This window comes from Rattus norvegicus, chromosome 12, assembly GCF_021556685.1.
Source record: "Rattus norvegicus strain SHRSP/BbbUtx chromosome 12, alternate assembly SHRSP_T2T, whole genome shotgun sequence".
In the NCBI taxonomy this organism is placed as follows: domain Eukaryota; kingdom Metazoa; phylum Chordata; class Mammalia; order Rodentia; family Muridae; genus Rattus; species Rattus norvegicus.
In genome coordinates this window covers 53,555,561-53,576,086 of record NC_141545.1, presented here as the reverse complement: position 1 = coordinate 53,576,086, position 20,526 = coordinate 53,555,561, and the positions used below count along the sequence as shown (strand labels likewise).

The following is a 20,526-nucleotide window of genomic DNA, read 5'->3' as shown; positions in this document are numbered from 1 at the left end:
CAATTAAAAAGGAAGAAGTCGTTTCCAAAGTATGAGGGAACTTTCACATATTTTCACATGGAGGTTGGCTCATTTTTAAGCATGCTTAGTTTCTGGTCATGATACAAATTTAAACAAGATTATGGACAGGAATGCTTATCGATATTCCAAAGTTAAATAAAGGTGAACTATCACTGGAGACTTCCCTGTTTATTTCTCACTGTCTCACCATGAAATTGTCTGCAAAGAGTCCAGTAAACCATCTTGGTTCTCATCACCATCATCATGCCAGGAAGAAATTTCGAAACAGACTACCCATGAGGCCTGACTCAGGCAGCACCATACCCGATCATTTCCTAAGTATCTGCTTTAGAAGCATTGCCTTCAGGCGACTGTGGTGGTCCATGCCTGTGATCTCAGAAGTTTGGAGGCTGAGTCAGGAGGATTCCCATACATTCAAGGCAGCCTGGAATACATAATGAATTCCAGGCTGGCTTGAGCTTATACTTTGAGGGTGTAGACTCAAACCAGATCATCCGTGTAGTGCGAAGAAAACTGTTAGTTTGAGGTAAAGCCCATAACAGAGGACTCTAAAATGAAATAGTCCGTGGTGTTGCTTTTATACAAACTGTTCTGCCATGTGGGCTACACAATCCAGCCAAACCAGTGGTGTCTGATTTGACGGTGACAAACATGGATGTGATTTACAGCCTATGCCAGCTCCCCATAGACAGTTTTGGAGCAGAGCCTCAAGATTTTTTTTTCTTTTTTCTTTTTTTCGGAGTTGGGGACCGAACCCAGGGCCTTGCGCTTGCTAGGCAAGCGCTCTACCACTGAGCTAAATCCCCAACCCTGAGCCTCAAGATTTTTAAACAGATGATCTCCTTTTGAGAAAGTAAGAACACATACCACCGTGTACAGCAGATTTTTTAAAATTTTGTGTTTGTGGTGTTTTGCCTACAAATATATGTCTGCACCACCATAACCACTATAGAGAATTCAATCTCTCTCTTTTTTTAAAAGATTTATTCATTTATTATATATAAGTACACTGTCGCTGTCTTCAGATACACCAGAAGAGGGCATCGGATCTCCTCATAGATGGTTGTGAGCCACCATGTGGTTGCTGGGAATTGAACTCAGGACCTCTGGAAGAGCAGTCGGGTGCTCTTAACCACTGAGCCATCTCTCCAGCCCAAGAATTCAATCTCTTAGTACCAAAGTTTACTATAAAGTTCTGGATATGGCTCCTTTCCCCAAGGTAACCAACCAGTGATCTGGTAGCAAGTGGATGACAACATTGCATTGGGAAGGGGGCAATATTTTCTTACTTGAATGACAGCATGGGTATTGATTTGCCTACTCTGTATGAAATGCTTCTACACAAACTATCATCTACAGACTCACTAATTCCACCATCATTGTTTTCTATACAGTGTTGTCTTTGATCAAGGAATTCACACCAAATAAAGTGCACCCTGGCTCCATGAACATGGAATTCATGAGTCTTGTTATGCAGAGAACATCAATCTACTATTTTTATTTGAATTATAGAACCCAAAATGATACAACTACAGTATTATGCACCACATAGCAACAATTTAGTTAACAATATTACCAGTAGTGACTCTGAAAGACTGTAATGAAACTTTAAAACTCCTATGTCCAGTATTAATATTGTTTCTTTTCTACACTTAGATACACAGATACCATTTTATTACAAGTACCTACAATTGTTAAGGCCTAGGTAAAATGTTAAGGCCTACTAACAGTTTCCTGGCTAGCCTGCTATTATAAGGAAACTTTCTCATATGTTTCTGCTATTACTAGGAAAATTTCCAATGTCAGGTTGATTACATAGCCTGTTATGTTCTATCCCCTTGGAAACCAATCATGATAGGTGTCAGTAGAACTGTGTCAATCACAACAAGCTTGGACCTGAACCAACCACTCAGTAGCTCTTCCTGCACCTGTGTATAAACTTTCATGATATAAGCTGCCCCTGGGATGAATCCCAACATAAGAGAGATACCCACACCAATATAAGAAATTATTTGGGGGTTGGGGATTTAGCTCAATGGTAGAGCACTTGCTTAGCAAGCACAAGGCCCTGGGTTTGGTCCCCAGCTCTGAAAAAAAGAAAAAAAAAAGAAACTATTTGGAATAAGACTTCCATTTTGAGTAGTGGTGGGGTAAAGTTTAAGTTCCCAAGACCTCCTTGGGAATTGACATCCTACTTGGCAGAAAGAAACATGTACATGGGTAACTGTGGCAAGTTAAGACATGAATATTAGACAAGTCACTGCTACAGTTGAATATCTCAACCAATGGGAACAGGATAAGTATACAATAAAGACATATTCCTAAGTAACCCTCATCCCTAAATCCTAATTGGTGGAATAACTTGACACAGATGTTTACGGATTTTAGGCTTAAAAACCCTGTAAAATCTTAACTGGGGGTCACAATTCAATTCCCAAATGTGGACAGTGGCCCTCGTCGATCAGTCCTGAGGTATATGCTCAACAAACTGTCGCTGTCTGAGGTCATGTTTGTGAGGTGATTCCTGAACCCCAACACAATGTTCATTGCAGTAACAGGTTATTCAGTTTGGTAGCCTAGGAGCAATAGACAGCATATAGCTTAGCTACATAGTAGACTCTACCATCCTGGCTTTTGTAAATCTATGATACACCACAATGAAATCATCTAGTGAGGCACGCCTTTGAACACACTTATCCGAAGGCTAGGAATGGCTATAAATATTGGATGCAAGTCTAATCACCGTGCTGACTTTGAAAGGACAACATAAACCCCATTTGTCTCCATTTAAGGACCAGGCCTGATTTCGAAAAGAAGGCCATAGACACCAGCTCTAGGAACAGACCATAAGTCCCAGAAACTAGGCGGTAAGGCACAAGGCTCAGGAACAGATCATAAAATCCAGATAGAAGGTCATAAAACCTCCTCCCAAAGAACAGCACAGGGATAACAACAAAAATGGGAAACAAGGGGTTGGGGATTTAGCTCAGTGGTAGAGCACTTGCCCAGCAAGTGCAAGACCCTGGGTTGGGTCCTCAACCTCGGGGGTGGGGGTGGGGGTGGGGGTGTTGGGGAGTGGGGGGGGGTGAGTGTTTGGCTGACGGGGTGGGGGCTTGGGGGAAAACTATCTTATCCCAGTTGGGGTCATCTGTGCTGGGCAGTCCTATCCGTCCTCTAGTTAAACATTCATTGAAAGACCCCCGGAGTGGGGAGACCCACGCTCAAGTCTCGGGGTGACACGACCCCCCAAGAACTCACGTGAGACCGTCCTTGCTGTAATCACACGAGGTTTATTAACGGGAACCAGTGCACTGGGGTCGAGACTCATATCCCACGCAGGGGCAGTGGAGTTCGACCCCAAAAGGCTGGGAGAAAGGGTATTTAAAGGGAGAAACCACAACCTGAGGGGGCAGGGATGGTGTCACTGGAAAGTGTCGAGAATACTAATGAAAAATCACAAGGAGGAGCTTCCTGTTTCTCAAGATTGTTAAAGTTTATGATCCATCAGTTCCTGGGAGGAGCTTCCTGTTTCTCAAGATTATTCTCTAAGTTTTAATCTAACTTTATGATCAGTTAGTACAGGTAGAGGGCAGGGTCTGGAATTTGAGGTATTTTGGCTTCTTAGGGGTGAGGTTGCATTTTTTTAAACTTCTGACTTTTTGGCTATATTTTTTTATTCTTTCATCATGACATAGGTATGCAGACCACTGACCACCAGTACAAGCCAATCAGAAGCCGACCCTTGCACCTCCCCAGCACCCACCAATGAAATTTTAGATTACCTAACTCACTCTCTAAATATAGAAGGACTAACATAGTTACCAATCAAAGTTATACTATGTCGTGGCTTTGCGGCTGCTGCCAATCACATTAGAGATAACCTAATCCTACTTGAGAGTTCCCCTGGTTCCCTATAAGAAGGCCTGGGCACCTTTGCCTGGGGTCACCATTTCAAAACATGGTTGACCCCTACACGCCGGTTGCTTCTGCAGAATAAACGTTCTTTGTTTTTGCATATTATCTGGGTCTGGGGTCTTCCCTCAGCGATTTTTAGACCCTTACAACTCCATCTCCCTAGAGGCAGCCACTGCTACTTCCTTTTATATCCTTTCAGAAGAATTTCAGTAAATATTTATAGATAAAGACTCATTTCCACGTATATTTACAAGTATGTCAGTGCATGTGTTTTCTTTTTTAAAAAAAATCAGATGTTTAATAATTTTTTGAAGCTGTTCTCTAGCAAAGACATTACTCTGAGCTGCGGAAGTATCACTGTGTGCAATTGATTGTCTTCAGTGACGTCCTTCCAGGGCAGCATTGTTTTTGCCAGTGTTTCTCTTTCATCAGAGGCCACAAACATGTTTGAGGTATACAGCTCGGGAATGACACAAGACTCTAAGAAACAGGATTTAACTTGGAAAGATATCGCAATCTGCCCTCAGAGACGAGTTACCAATTTCTATTCTAATTGACATCTTAATTATACTGTTAGTGAAGGGCTGGCTCACTTCTTTACCTAACTTCCACATTTTATAATCTGATGTATGAAAATAGCACCTTATCTCGCTACAGGTTAAATGGCAAACCGTATCGGTATAAGATTTTAAGCCCCTCGCATTTAGAAGTTACTCGGTCCTTTTTTTTTTTTTTTTTTTTTTTGCCTGAACATAACATGGCGCCCTCCACAGCTTCTTCCGTGCTTTTGCAGGAGGCTAAGTTGGCTTGCCAGCATCAAAGATGGCAACCAAGCGCACATCCTCTTGTCTGCGCAGGCTCAGATCGCTCCGCCCGGCCCTCTTCGGATAGCCTTTCCTGGCACCGCTCTAGCCGTCGCTCTCGGTGGGCACCGCCGCCAGCCAATCACGGGGCACACCGCCCTGCACCCCTCCCCCTCGCCTCCCGTGGATCAGCTGGGTCCCCGAGATGTCTGTTGACAGCGGTGGCGGCGACTGTGCTGCCGGTTCCGGGATCCGCGCAGGGAGGGGGGTAAGCAGGCGGGCGGGTGGGGTCCCGGCTGGGGAGGCGGCGGCCGGGGTAGCAGCGGTGCTGAGCTTTCCAAGTCGTCCCTGAACCGGCGTTTCTGGGTCTCTGTAGATGTGAGTCCTATGGAGCCACACGGGGAAGACGAGCAGCCGCCACCGCGGGAGCCCTGGGGGAGGCTTCTTCGCCTAGGCGCAGAGGAGGACGAACCCCAGATCCTTCTTTGGAAACGCGAGTGGACCATCGGAAGGAGGAGAGGTGCGGAAGCCGGAGTGGAGTGAGGACGAGGATGAAGGCTGCAGGGGTAGACAGGGGGGACCCAAAGTGGGTGCCCAACTGAGTAGACACTGAAGGCCTAGAGCAGGACGGAGACCCGGTCAGAGTGGGTTCAGATGGGGGAACCGACGGGGGCTTGAAGTGGGAAAAGTACAGGGCTGCCGAGGCTGAAGCTACCAGAACGGGGAGGCAGGTGCACTGTGCTTTCCTTCCCCCCCACCCCCCATAAAATGGGGTTATTTACGTGTGCAGTTGCTCTTCTGGATGTTGGATGATGGCTATCGGTTAGTTCTCAGTACAACTTTATGAAATAGATCTGTAAATATATCCTTCAGAATACGATCTTGTGCTCACTGCTGTACACTTCTCTTTCTCAATGAAACGCAATTAGAAATCAATAACAAGGAAAACCGAAAAGGTGTGTAGAAATTTGACACCGCTGTTAAACAGTTGATGGGTGGAAAAAATAAACCACAGACAGGTACTTTACAGAAATGTTTTGTGACCAATGAGAACAAAGAATATGCTCAGAGGGCGATTTATAATGGCAGGGTTTCTATTTGAAAAGGTCTCAAAGTCCCAGGAACTAGAATCTTTTATTTAATAAACCTGAGAATTTGAACAAAGTCATACACAGACCCCAACATCCCTAGCTTTGGGTCAATGACATACATTTCTATAACATTGTGTCCACCTTATTTTGCAAGGAGGGTTGATGAAATATTATATGAACTGCTTGTACCTAACCTAAATTTGGGGCCGGAGAGGGCCTAGGTGATACAGTTTTTGAGGACCTGAATTCAGATCACCAGTACCTATGTAAAAAGCTAAGTTTGGTGGTGCATAACTAATCCTAGTTCTGGGGAGGCAGAGACAGAAGGATCCAAGTTTGCCGGCCAACTCGTTTTGCAGACTTCTTGAGCTCTGGGTTGATGGAGAGACCCTGTCTGCCTCCACAAACAAGATCATGTACACATGCATACACATACATTAGAGAGCCCTGTTGTCACAATATCAAGATACAGCATTGCATGTTAAAACAAGAAACAAAAATCTGCTTTCTAATAGAAATGCTTTTAGTAATTACTTTTGCTAACAATGTAAAGTTCATTGCACTCGTTTGCCGGTACCGCTATGTGGAAGGCTAGAACTAATCCCTGGTTGGTTGTCCTCTAAATCTTCACACTAAAAGTTTTATGGGATTTTTAATAGAATTGAATGGAATTGGCTTTGAATGACAAAGGAGAAGAAAAGTAGTCTTTTTTCCTTACTTTTTTTTTTCCTTTTTTGGTTTTTTTCATTTTTTTTTTCAATTTTTTTTCCCGGAGCTGGCGACCGAACCCAGGGCCTTGTGCTTCCTAGGCAAGCGCTCTACCACTGAGCTAAATCCCCAACCCCCTTTTTTGGTTTTTTGAGACAAGGCTTTTCTGTGTAACAGCCCTGGCTGTCTTGGAACTTCCTTTGTAGACTGTGCTGACCTCAGACTCATGGAGATCTGCCTGCCTCTGTCTCTGCCTCTGCCTCCGCCTTCCAAGAGCTGGGATTAAAGGCATTTGCCACCTTGGCACAGAATCTCCTGATATTTCCATCTCCCCAAGCCAATGTCACTGCCAGATGCCCTCACTGTGTCTTGCTGTAGCTTCCACTTGTTGTCAGTTACTTTCTCCTTCAGGGGTCTGGATAGAACCTTTGGGACTAGGAGCATCCACGGGGCCTTAGCTGGGCCACGTCTGTGTCTTTCACCTTTTCATGTCCTCACCTTCCTCTTTGGTAGCTAAATTGTGCCTGCATGCTGACTGCGTCTGTCGAGGTACTGGCAGGGAATGCAAATGTCACTGTGTAGAATCTCAGTGATTGTCAGACCAGAGTGAGCACATGGCTGATACTCGTAGCAGGGGCTTGAGACCTTCTGCAGTCATCACCACCACTGCAAGACCGTGGAGGACCTTCAGAACAAGATTCTTGTTGCCTTCATTGGCAACTCTCGATTTGTCCACAGATCGGCAGTTAGATGCCTGTGATTTCTAAATCCGTTTTGAGATGTGTCAGAACAGATCCTGTGTCTGAAAACCAGCATCAGTAAACTTGACCATGAACAACCTGGAGATGTAGGTTATAAGCCTTGAAGAAAAGCTGGTGTACCTGCAGAGTCACAAAGCATCTGATCAGACTGGTAGGGACATGTGGGCATTGACCTATATGTGACCTTAAAAGAGACAAGGCAGTATGAGATTGTGGCAGAGAAGAACTGGAAGGATGAGTAACTGAGGCTGAATCAAACCAAGTAGCCGGATTCTCTGGTGGTCACCACATGGATGACTCTACACGAGCAAGTCTTAGGTTACCAGCCTACAACATATCCTTTAGAATCTCGAAATACAGCTTCCGTTGTAGCTTGGCATGAACACTTTCCTGGAAGGCATGCTAAGGCATGTTAACAGAGAAGTTCGCTTTAGGGCCCAGTTGGCACAAATCTAGGCAGTGATTAGCTGAACCTAAGGCTATCTAGGTCCCATGCACGCTGATATCCGGGAGTGCCAGCAGCTTGTGGACATCAGCTAGTGGCTAGAGTGGAGCATAGCGAACTATGCAGCCTGGTTAATGTCCAATACACTCACCCCCAGGTTCTCTGAGTTATTATGTATCTAGACTTTTTTTTTTCTTACAGAGGGCTTCCTCTGATAGATGAAGGGAGGGATCCTCACCTTAGCTCATTTCCTTTCCTGCCGATAAAAGTTGGTGGTTCAAGGATGGGGAAATGTTGGGTCTTCTGATCTACCAACACATATATAGTGGCAATTTTGGAATTTTTATTTCTTAAAAAACAAAACAACAACAACAACAAAACAAACAAACAAACAAAAAACAGGAATATTGGGCTGGAGAGATGGCTCAGAGGTTAAGAGCATTCTCTGCTCTTCCAGAGGTCCTGAGTTCAATTCTCAGCAACCACACAGTGACTCACAACCATCCGAAATGAGATCTGGTGTCCTCTTGTGGCCTGCAGGTGTACATGCAGGCAAAATGCTGTATACATAATAAATAATCTTTAAAAAGCGAGGAGTATTGTAAAAATACAGTATGGAGATGTGCAGCCACTTCAGATTGCCCATGCAGCGGACTGTGACTTGCTTTTGTGCTCCAGCAGGAGTATTATTTTGCCAGTGGCAAATAGTTTCTACAGTTGTGTGACATTTGGTTAGAATTCTGGGGACTTTTCAAAAGGTCTATGAATGCTAGGGTCCTGAGAGGCAGGGTGGGCTGTGGGTTGTTGGTCGGTTGCTGTTGATCAAAGTTTATTAAGTTGTTGTACCCAAAGAAGAAACAAGAAGAGGAAATTAGATATCCTGATGGCAAAGGTCAGATTTGCCTCAAGGAACTGGATGCCCCTAATCAGCAGGAAATAGTTTAAAGATAGTGCCAGTCCCTCTCCTGTGTATCTTTTCTCCCTCTTATCTATCGTTAGGGGGTCGAAAGGGTGGAAGAAAGAAGAACCCACAAAGTCTCCAAAGCCAGCCTCACCTATAGCTCAGTGATGAAATCAAAGCATAGGGTGAAGCAGAGTAAGGTGTGGTTTCTGGGGGACAGTGTGTCCCCCTTACCCTTATTTTGAGACAATCTTACAATGTGTAGCCCAGGCCGGCCACAGCATAGGCTCCTGCACTAGCCTGTGGGGTACCTCAGTATGAACTCTTGTCTAGCTGTCATTTACATTTAAAGAGAGGAGCTCTAGTGGTGCTCCAGCTATATGTCTGTCAGCACATATACTTCCTTAATTTAAAGAAAGCACTGATTTTTTTTTAGTATTTTCTACTTTGCATTTAATAAAGATCCCTTTCTATTTTAATTTCCTTATATATGTCCTATGATACTTTGATTAATCATATTTTCTGTCTGTCTTTACTTCAGTTTTATGATTTATGAAACTCAAAATTTCCATAGAGGAAAAACTTGAGAACTATTTTAAAATATTAAAAATTAATTAATTTTTGCTTAGGTTAGTTAGTTGTTTTGTTCGTTTGTGCATCTGTTTTACAATCTAGATACTGTTATCTGTTGGGCTGTGTGATAAACTGTCATGCAGCTTTGCTGATGTGATGGGATGTCTTCCAGGTGACTGGGTTGAAGAAGGTTGGGATTTACATCCTGTCCCTTTACTTTAGGTTAACACTTGAGTATTTAAATGTTGTTTGTGTCCATGAGCACAATTGGTCACAAACTGGAAAAGCAAGGTGGTGGTACTCAGAGCACCCACACTAATGTCCAGTGTCTCTTGCCTTCTGTTTTAGGCTGTGACCTCTCTTTTCCCAGCAATAAACTGGTCTCTGGAGATCACTGTAAACTTAGAGTGGATGAAAAATCTGGTGAGGTGACACTGGAAGACACCAGGTGAGCACTTTGCCTTCTCTTTCCCTTTGTAAGTTAGGGAGCTGGCCATGTAGTCGCATTGTGGTGATACAGCTCATACGTCTCAAAAATAAGACTTAAAATATATAGGTTGGTTTTTCTTTTTCCTCCTGATTATGGTTTCCTCACCCTGTACTTTTCCCAGTTCCTACTTACCTCCCTCCCATCTGTATCCATGCCTATTCTGTCGCATTAAAAAAACAGTCATCGGGCTCAGTGGTTAAGAGCACTGACTGCTCTTCCAGAGGTCCTGAGTTCAAATCCCAGCAACCACATGGTGGCTCACAACCATCTGTAAAAGGGATCTGATGCCCTCTTCTCGTGTCTGAAGACAGCTACAGTGTACTCACATATAATAAATAAATCTTAAAAAAACAAAAACAAAAACAAAAAACAGTCATCAGGATCAGGGTCTGGTGAAGGGGCAGGAGGCACCATGTGGGGCTGTGAAGGTGTCAAAAAGAAGCCCCTGAAACAGCCCAAGAAGCAGGCCAAGGAGATGGATAAGGAAGATAAGGCTTTCAAGTAGAAACAAAAGGAGGAGCATAGAACGTCGAGGAGCTAAAAGCCAAGGCCGCAGGAAAGGGACCCCTGGCCACAGATGGAATTAGAAAATCTGGCAAAAGTAGGCTGTTCCTCACATCTGAGGTGATGGTGACCATCTGAATTCCCTGCCGTAACATCTTTGCCACCTAACAGCTCGAATGAAGTGTTATCCTGGAGCCTGCTGTTGTACATTGTAATGAACTTTTGTTAAAAAAGAAAAAAAGCAATATACTGAATAATGCAACAAACAAGCAAGCAAACAAACAAACAAACAGTCATCTAGGGCTGGAGAGATGGCTCAGTGGTTAAGAGCACTGACTGGTCTTGTAGAGGTTCTGAGTTCAAATCCCAGCAACCACATGGTGGCTCACAACCATTTGTAATGGGATCTGGCGCCCTCTTCTGGTGAGTCTGAAGACAGCTACAGTGTACTCGCATACATAAAATAAATGCTTCTTAAAAAACAACAACAAAAAAAAAACCCAACAACCTAAAAACAGTCATCTAAATAACAATAAAACATAAGCAAAGAAACTCAAATAAGACAAAACAGATAGAAGAAAGAGAGTCTGAAAAAAAGCACAAGAAAAAGATACAGACAGAGACACACTCATTCACACACTCAGGAGTCCCATAAAAGCACAAAATCAGAAACCATAATATATATGTAAACGGTATGTAGGGTAAAAGTAAATAAAAATGAAAAATAAAAATTGAATTTTTAAAAGGCCTGACGCAACATTTTGAGACAAGGAACCTTCAAAAGATACCAACAGAAACACTTGAGTTCATTTTCTGTTGGCATCTACTGATGGGCATACGGTCTACCCTGAAGAGTGGTTTCCCCAGTGAGGCTTCCTCGGAGAAAACTAATTTTTCATTTGCAAGTGGTTATCAATGAGAGCTAGCTGTTGGGAATGGAGGCGTGACCTCCTCTTTCTTGTACTGGTCCATTCCTGCTCCTTCCGTTTCTGTGAGTTTGTGTGAAGGCCTCGTTTCCTTGGTGTCTTCATCCCCTCTGGCCCTTATACACTGTTCTGCAGGACTCCCTGACCCTAGAGAAGGATTTGGTGGGAGACGGTCCATTTACTCATGAAAGCTTATCATTTCCCTCCTCTGATTTCTTTCCTTACTATAAGTAACACTGCTGTAGATCTCTAACTGTGTTACGTCTGCTTATCTTTTAAAGGGAGATACTTGGTTCAGAATGTTAAATTTGGTACAAGCAGTAGGCAGTCTTCTGGCAGTACCTTGAGTTGTACACCAGTGAGAGAAGGTTTAGGGACCTTGTTTTGTTTGTTTTCATACAATATCACTGTTCTGTGGAACTCATGAGGTGTGTGTACTTATAGAGATTAGGCACCATGTCAAGGGATAGAAGCTGGGAAGAGGTTTTTCTAAGAAGAACTAATGGTCTTTTTCTGTTTTAGTAGATAGTAGATTAAATTTTTCTTTAATTCTTTTTTTTTTAAAGATTTATTCATTTATTTATATAAGTACACTGTAGCTGTCTTCAGACACACCAGAAGAGGGCATCGGATCTCTTTACAGATGGTTGTGAGCCACCATGTGGTTGCTGGGAATTGAACTCATGACCTCTGGAAGAGCAGTCGGGTGCTCTTAACCGCTGAGCCATCTCTCCAGCCCCTAATTCTTAACACTGTATAGAAAATGATGCTAATTCTAAAGTCATCTTCCTATGACAAGAAGTTGCCACAAACTTAATAGCGTATGAGAATGGTGACTTACTTTTGACACTTGTAGAGGTTCAGAATCCAGTGTGGGTCTTGGCGGGCTAAGTCCTTCTGGATGCTCTGGGATAATCTCCTTTCTGTCACAGGTGTTGCCTTGTGGGCAGAGGTGGGCTAGAGGAGAAGCAGTAGTCAAGGCAGAGGCAAAAGGACATGTGGGTCAGTTCAGACAATAAGTAGAGATCACAGCAGGGCATTTGGGCTTCAGCCTGAGTGCAGGGGTTCATTTGTTTGAGAAAGAGTTTAAAAATGGACAACTGGAGGATACCTGGTTGCAGAAAGCCAGTTAGGCTTGTGTCAAGATTGAGGTCTGCATAGCATTTCATCAGTTACTGTGCCATGGTCCTGCCTGCGTATTTATGTCCTGCCCTTGGCTGCTGTCAGGCTACAGTGGCAAAGCTGAGCAGTTGGAGTGAGACTTTGTGACCACAGAATTTGAACTAGCACCATGTGCTTTCTGGAAAATTTTTGTCATTCCTTGACCTGAGAGAATTATTTTGCAAGTCTGAAATACAAATTCCTTCCAGTACTGGACCTCAGGAATGAAGCTGCAGAGCCAAGCTTGGTTCAGTTGAAATTTATTTTATGTTCAGTATACTGAACTCTTTGGCCATCATGTATTCATTGTCTGATTTTTCCAATAGCTCTCCACCAAAACGTTCTTCCCAAGAGAATCCTTCCTGTGCCCACACTCTGGACCTAGGACATGTATTGTGGTTCCCCATCTAGCAATGTGATTATAATTGGGTTACTAAATCTTTTGAGCACAGGAGCCACACAACCTTTAGTTGAAAGCCCACAGTTTGTTTTCCTTTTGTCCTGAATGCATCTTTTGGGAGGGATCAGTACTCACTAAGGAAGGAACTGACAGGGGATAGTGAGAGAGAGGGAGAGAAGGGGCAGACCTATCCACAACCCAGGAAAGAAGGAAATGGCAGCACTGTGCTGCTTCAGGATCCAGATGACCCAGATTCAGTTTTCACCCCACATGATGATTCAAAACCAAATGTAATTCCAGTTCCGAGAGTTCCAGTGCTCTCTTCTGGTGTGTGTGCGTGCGCATGCACGTGCGTGCGCACACACACACACACACACACACACACACGTACATCACAAACACAAAATAATCATACACTTAAGAAAATAAGGCAGAAAAAAAAAAGAAAATAAGGCAGGAGTAAAAAGTAATCTTTTCAGAAAAAGAGAAAACCACTCTATTAGATAATTGGGTTGCTAATTTGCTGGTAACTGGGTAGTAACAGGTAACCTTCTTGTCTAGATCATTGTCAGGAGATGCTTGCATATATAAATGGTTAAATAGGTTTTTTTCCCTATGAGTATGTTCAGAATAGTAATGCTGAGCAAATTTCTTAATATGGTAGAAAAATGTTTATCCTATTTAGTGTCTCGAGTGGGGTAACGTACACTTTTGTTTTTGTTTTTGTTTTTTTTCAGCACCAATGGAACAGTAATCAACAAACTGCGAGTTGTTAAGAAGCAGACTTACCCTTTACAGAGTGGGGATATCATCTATTTGGTGTACAGGAAGAACGAGCCAGAGCACAGTAAGAGGACATTAACTGGTGTAGATCCTTTCCCAGCTGTTGCACCAAGAAGCCCTCGAGCTGAGGCTGGAAACACCCTCAGGAAGGCCGTGCAGGAGGGGACATCTCCGTTAACTGACAGTTATGGGGGTTCTTGGTGTAAGCACTTGGATGGAGTGCTGGCCTTTCAGCTGGGCCTTCCTTCAAGAAAGCCCCAGGAGGTGCACATCTCACAGTGGCAGCCAACGAGGAGAAATGAGCTGCACTGGCATGGACAGTAGAATTTGGAGTGTGGGGATAACTTAGACAGGGCCCAGAAGCCATTGGCAGTGCTGCCTTTGGACGGTTTACAAGAGACAGCAAAGGTTAGACTGGATCTAGCTCCATGTGCGGCAAACAGATTGGGAGAATCTTTGAAGGGTATCCTGAATACTTGAAGGCCACCATAAAGTCATTCTTGGCAAGGAGAGAAAAGAGGACACCTGTATTCTTTAAGTCCTCTTAAGTAAGACCAGCCTCTTGCCACACGGAAGGATCTTGTACCTTCTTTCTGGTGGTTATTTCACAGTTATTAGTGAAGTGTGTCTTATTCACCCTTTTCTCCCTTATGAGACCATTTTCCCCTTTGGTTGCTTCCTTACACTTAGGTTGGTAAGTGTGATTCACTTTTATTAGAATCAGATGTTAAGTGAAGACAATCAAAAGACAGGTTGTGATGTGATTATAGGAGGGGAGCACTGAGGTCGCACCTCCCATGGGGCCTCGGCTCTCTGACTTTTTAATTTCCTTTTAGATGTGGCATACCTCTATGAATCTTTAAATGGCAAACAGAGCTTAACTCAAGAATCCCTTGGTAAGTGAAAGGAAGACAGAGGCCTGGGTGTTATAAAGGGCTTTGTTCTAGGACGGCCCTTCAGCCCCTTAGTGCCTTTCTGAGTTGTGAGTGTACTCCCTTTGTTTTTGTGCCTGCAGAAGCCAATAAAGAAAATATGTTCCATGTGACCAAAGAATCCTCAGGTCCAGGGCAGGGTGATGACCCCCAGGTTCCACTCTTGTCACCCATGGCTCAGACATGCTTAGAGGAACCACAGCCATCAACATCGACATCAGACCTCCTTCCCACGGCCTCTACCTCTTCTACGGAGCCAGAGCTGACCTCTGCAGGGCAAAAGCATTCCTCTAGCTCTGGTGAGACACTATCACAATGACAGTCACAGTTTTGTTTCTGGAGATACAGTAAATCCATTCATCAGTGAGTATTCTGTAGCCATGTTTACTGGTTTATTCCCAAGAGAAACTAAACATTAAGGACCATGGTAACATAATATTTTTATAATTTTATCTAAATATGATTCATACAGTATAAGTATCACTCAATTGAAGTGTCATTCATAAGGTTATATGGCCATCACTGTTAATTACAGAACATTGTCAGTTCAAAGGAAACATGTTTCTCTGCATTTGCATGTTCTGAGCATTTGTATTCATAGTCATACAGTATGTGGTCTTATGACGACTCCTTCATGTGTCAGAATGTTTTCAAGGCCTATCCAGAACTGTCTGTTGCTTAGAACCGGTTTTACAGGCCCCGGTCCCCGTGGCTAATCCTTTCTTTTTTGATTCCCATCAACACACACATAAACACTGAAAGCCTACTTTACCATTACACGTGTATTCTGTTCCGTCTCTCCACGTACACTGTGTGTAGTCTAACAAGGCTTTATTGATCTTCTGATAATCAGATCTCTTACAATGGCTAACTCCATTCATATCATCTCTGTATATCACACTGGCACAGTTACAGTTACTATGAGTGTCTACCAGTGGCGATACAGTGTAAGTGTGTGTGAATATCCATTCCCCCTCTCTGGGACCTTCCACACATGTGCCATGATCTAATGTTTGTTCTCAAATGAAAAGCTGGACATGAAAAGCTCTGACGATCAGAGGATGAGTAGGTTCCAGGGCCAGGAGATAGCATGGGAAGGTTGTTCATTTTTAGTATATGAGTTCCTATGTAGCATATGGAAGTATTATTTGTGCCTAAAATAATTCCATTCCCTCGCTCCCTCCCCTTTTTTGGGTTGATAGTATAAACCAGTTTCTTCTTTTTCCAATACTGGTACTTATTTGGATATAATAAAGCATATATGTATTGTGCTATTATAAATAAGGTAGGGATAGTGAAAATTTTCCTGACTATTTAACGAAGTTCATTTAGCTTAAGCATGTGATGCTTAAGCTTCTGCCTGTTTAGATCAGAACTCCATCTGTTAGTTCCTTGACAGTTTCCTCACTCCTGTCAGAAGTATCTGCCTCATAGCTTTTGCAGGTATTTAACATGTAATATGCATTTTGTAATTGCAAAAATGCTCAGTTGTACATCTTAGACCCAGTATTTAGGGATGATTCTGTTGTGGGCCTCCCTGCCTGTCTTCGTGAGCGCAGTGATGGGCTCTAGTGCACTTGAGGTCTGACTCCTGGGTGAGTGTGGAAGACGGGCGTCATTCTTAAGCTGAGATTTATGATTACAAGCAGCACTTGATTTAAATCGATGACTCTCTCTTGACTTTATTCTGAAGCAGATAAATCAGAATCGTTCTTATTCGTTCTCTTTTACAGGACCTGGGACTATAAGCATCTCCCCAAAAGAATGTAGTTCACTTGTTGCAAATGGTGAACTCTCTAGCCTTTCTTCAGTTTTCCAAGACAACGAAGCATCCTTTTCTTTGTTGAAAACCGAAGACACTGAGGAATTGGAGCCTGCCAAAAAAAAGATGAAAGGAGGTTAGACCACTGTTCCGTGTTGGCCTCTTGTGCTCTGTGCTGTGGCAGGTGTTGCCTGTAGTAGAAGTATGTGGATCTGCCTCAGGTTTAGTAACAACTTGCATTTTCTGTATGAAAGTCTAGAATTCCTTCTGCTTGCATAATTTAAATAGAACTGTTCACTACTAGGTGAACATGCTATTGTTCTGAAAACTGCATTTTCAATTACAAAAGGGTGTCCTCCATCTTTGATAGGATAGTAATTTCTCTAAAAAAAAGTTGTCTTAAGCAGGGTATGGTGACACATAATCTATAATATGTGTCAGTACTTGGGAGACAAAGGCAGGAGGGTCAGAGTTCAAGGCCAGCTGGCTGTGGGAATCAGGTGATAGAAGAGCTGTTGGAATGATGTCCTGGGGAAAAAACTAGATTATCTGAACATTTTTATAAATTAAATTAATTGGCTTGTGAAAGGCATGATAAATCACAACAGTTCCATAGGAAAATGTAAGTATAGGGCTGGGGACATGGCTCAGTCAGTAAAAGCATTTGTTGTGCAAACCTGGCAACCTCAGTTCTCTCTCTGGAACCCATATAAAGGTGAAAGTAGAGAACTAGCTCTGTAGGTGTCCTCTGACCTCCACATGTGTGCCTTGGCATGGACACACCACATCACACACACACACACTCTCTCTCTCTCTCTCTCTCTCTCTCTCTCTCTCTCTCTCTCTCTCTCTCTCTCTCTCTGCAGGACAGCGAGGGCAACACAGAGAAACCCCATCTTGGGGGAAAAAAGGTATTGATAAGAGGTGACTTTGAAATTAAACAAAAATGGAAAATTAGAGGCTGGAGAGAGGGGTCAGTGGTTAAGAGCTCTTCCTCTTGCAGAGGACCTGAGGTACCACCTGAGGCTTCCAATCACCTGAGAGTCCAGTTTCAGGGGACCTAGTGCCCATTTCATGTAATCTTGGGCTCTTCCTCTTGGCCACGTAGTTCCCAGAAATAACGACTCTGAGACTAATTTTTTTTTTCTTTCTTTTTTTTTTTTTTTCTTTTTTTCGGAGCTGGGGACCGAACCCAGGGCCTTGCGCTTGCTAGGCAAGCGCTCTACCACTGAGCTAAATCCCCAACCCCCTGAGACTAAATTATTATGAGTCATGGCTTAGGCCGAAAGCTGGAGCTTGTTCCCCAAGTAGTTCATCCCTTCCTTTCCCTGTTCATTCCATTCTGTGAGTGCCACATGGCTGCTTGCCTCTCCTCAGGTTATGCCAAGCCTGAACTCCTCCTCAGAGCTGCAGGCGAATCTCCTATGTCCTGACTCCCAGAATTTTCTCTCCCTGCTGGACGTCCCACCTTCTACTCCTGCTCCTTGTCCATAGGCTTCTTATTGACAGGTGGAGCTTAAGAGATTCTCTCTGTAAAGTCAGGCTTCGGCAGGCACCAGGCATGTACATGGTACACATACATACATGCAGTCATTCACACACACATAAAATATATTTAAGAATAGAAAATTATGTAAGTTTGACTACTTGACTAAGCAATGAATACTTATATTTATAATGATGGCCATAAAAATGTAGTTTAAGCAAGCAATACTTGCTTAGTAATTTTAAGAGGACCTTAATATTTGATAATTTGATAAATCAGTTGAGGGTAACTTAGTGGTTGAGCCTAATGTAAGGCCCTATATTTAATTCCAATACTGTAAACAGAGTGAGTCAACTAAAGAATTATAATACAGATACATAGCAAAAAAACAATCATTTCCTCAGATGAGGAGACTAGGTAAGGAAAGGCCAAGGCAGAGAGTAGCTGCATTTATTTCCCTCTGTGTGACTTTAAAAGTTGTTTGCCTTTCATGCTCTTTTTCCTTTCTTTTCAGACAGACTTTTGGTATGTAGCCCTGGCTAACCTGGCACTTGTTATGTAGACCAGACTGTTAGCAAACACAGAGATCTGCCTGCTTCAGCCTCCCAGTGCTGTGATTAAGCATTTGGGAAGAAAGGTGTGCACTGTCATGTTTGGCTTTTTTTTTTTAAATGGGTACATGGCGAACAGAGAGGACATCGGCTCTCTGGAGCTCGTGTTAGAGGTGGTTATGAGCTGAGAACTGAACTCAGGTACTTTGAAAAAGCAACAAGTTCTCCAGCCCTAAGCATTTCTTTAATTAAACATAAAAATTGAGTATTAGTGAGATGTCTCAATGAATAAAGGAGCTTGCTGCTAAGCCTGAAGACCTGAGTTCAATTCAGCAGGACCTACAGAGTAGAAGGAAAGGACTAGGTAAGTCCTGCAAGTCCTATGGAGGATCTGACCTCCACATGCATCCCCTTCCCTCTCTGCAAATCAATAAGCAAAATGTAATAAATCCAACATTTTGTTTGAGATCTAGCTGTCTATCACAGAATTCACTCTGAAGACCAGGCTGGCCTCAGACTGACAGAGATCCCCCTGCCTCTGCCTCCCTAGTGTGTCATCACACCCAGCCTGTATACCCAACTTTTAAAAATAAATTAAATTGAATAAACTATGATATTGCAAGCCTAGAATCCCAGTCTTGGGGAAATGGAAGCAGGTGGAGCAGAGCTTCAAGGTAACTCTCAGCCACATAATGAGTCTGAGATTAATGAGGGCAGCATGAAGAAATCCCCAAAAACAATCAAACAAACAAAAAACCAAAAAACCCAATAATAGCAGTATAGTTTATGTACATAAATGTACCAGAAGAAAGGATTTTTTTCCTTTTTTGTTTTTTTCAAGACAGGGTTTTTGTGCATAGCCCTGGCTGTCCTGGAACTCACTCTGTAGACCAGATTGACCTCAAACTCAGAGATTGACCTGCCTCTGCCTTCTGAGTACTGGGGATTAAAGGCGTGCGCCACCACTGCCTGGCAAAAGGACATTTTTAAAGTTTTCAGTGTACTTTAGAGTTTTTTTTTTTTAGTACTTTTGGTTATATTTTATTTGATTAAACAAAAGTGACATTTATAAAAATACTATACAACTGATCTGTCCTCCTCCCACTTGTCATCTTCACGTCTTATGCATGTATCCTAGGTGTATGTTTTACCCCCCTTTTAGGTCAGCAACTCTTTTTTTTTTTTAAAGATTTATTTATTTATTATATATAAGTACACTGTAGCTGTCTTCAGACACACCAGAAGAGGGCATGGGTTCCCTTCACAGATGGGTGTGAGCCACCATGTGGTTGCTGGGAATTGAACTCAGGACCTCTGGAAGAGCAGTCAGTGCTCTTAACCGCAGAGCCATCTCTCCAGCTTAGCAAGTCTTCTTTTAAACCAGAATTTAGGCAAATAAGAACATTGACTCATTTGGGACCTTCTTTAAAAAAGTTTTTATAGCTAGGCATGGTGGCACATGCCTTGAATTCCAGCACTCAGGAAGCTGAGGCAACCAGATCTCTTGAGTTCTAGGGCAGTCTGGTCTATACAGTGAGTGAGATCCTGTCTGAAAAACAAGAAAAGTGGCTTTGTTTCTTCTGCTATTGGTAGACAATAGGAATGTGAGGATCTTCTGTCTTCACGTTAAATGATTGTGACTGTTGGGACTTGTCCTTTGTCTTATAGATGGGGAGCTTGACTTGAACCTCCAGTTATCAGTTGCAGACCAGCGTGGAATTGCCCAAACCTCAAGTGAGGATGTCAAAGATGCCTCTGTGAAACCAGACAAGATGGAGGAGACACTAACCTGTATCATCTGTCAAGACCTTCTGCATGACTGTGTGAGGTGTGCTGCTTCACTTCATATCCTAGGGTGGCTTCAGCAGTACCAGCTCCCTTGACAAGTGTGAAGAAGTGGCCATAAATAAAACAGACTTTGAGCTTCTTTGCCCTGAAATCTGTTCAGGTTTCCATTTTACTTGTGTCAACAAGGAGAAACTATGAGATGTGATCAATCTTGGTTTTGACTGACAACAGGACATGAATAACCCTGCAATAACAGAGCAAACCTGATCTTTCCTCTGTAGGGGAATCATGTGAAGTATACTGGGTTTTAAACATTTCCTGGGTAAAGACATAATACTTAACAATAGAATGAAGTTCCCAGGATTCTCTTTGGGAGAAACTTCCCTTGGTTTTTGTTTGGAAACTCAGGGGGTAGATCCTACCCAACTTTTAGTACTCAAATACTTGGTACTTGATCTATGATTTATTCTCCCTGAAAATAGGCATATAGCTCTGATTTTTTTTAATTACTATTTTTTATTTTGT

The 20,526-nt window shown here is 43.0% G+C and overlaps 1 protein-coding gene and 1 pseudogene across 6 annotated transcripts in view; both read left to right on the top strand.

Annotated features, from left to right (window-relative positions):
• The first annotated feature begins 4,932 nt into the window (after positions 1-4,932).
• Chfr (checkpoint with forkhead and ring finger domains) overlaps positions 4,933-20,526 on the top strand; it is a 33,482-nt gene continuing 17,888 nt past the window's right edge. For 3 of the 6 annotated variants that reach the window (XM_087578135.1, XM_087578134.1, XM_087578133.1), the window contains exons 1-8: positions 4,933-5,007; positions 5,116-5,259; positions 9,567-9,666; positions 13,437-13,546; positions 14,319-14,378; positions 14,498-14,713; positions 16,148-16,312; positions 19,882-20,041. In XM_087578135.1, coding sequence (XP_087434261.1) covers positions 5,127-5,259; positions 9,567-9,666; positions 13,437-13,546; positions 14,319-14,378; positions 14,498-14,713; positions 16,148-16,312; positions 19,882-20,041 — 944 coding nt within the window. In that variant the 5' untranslated portion in view covers positions 4,933-5,007; positions 5,116-5,126. 6 annotated transcript variants of the gene reach the window in all.
• LOC148002383 (translation machinery-associated protein 7 pseudogene) lies at positions 10,042-10,414 on the top strand (annotated as a pseudogene).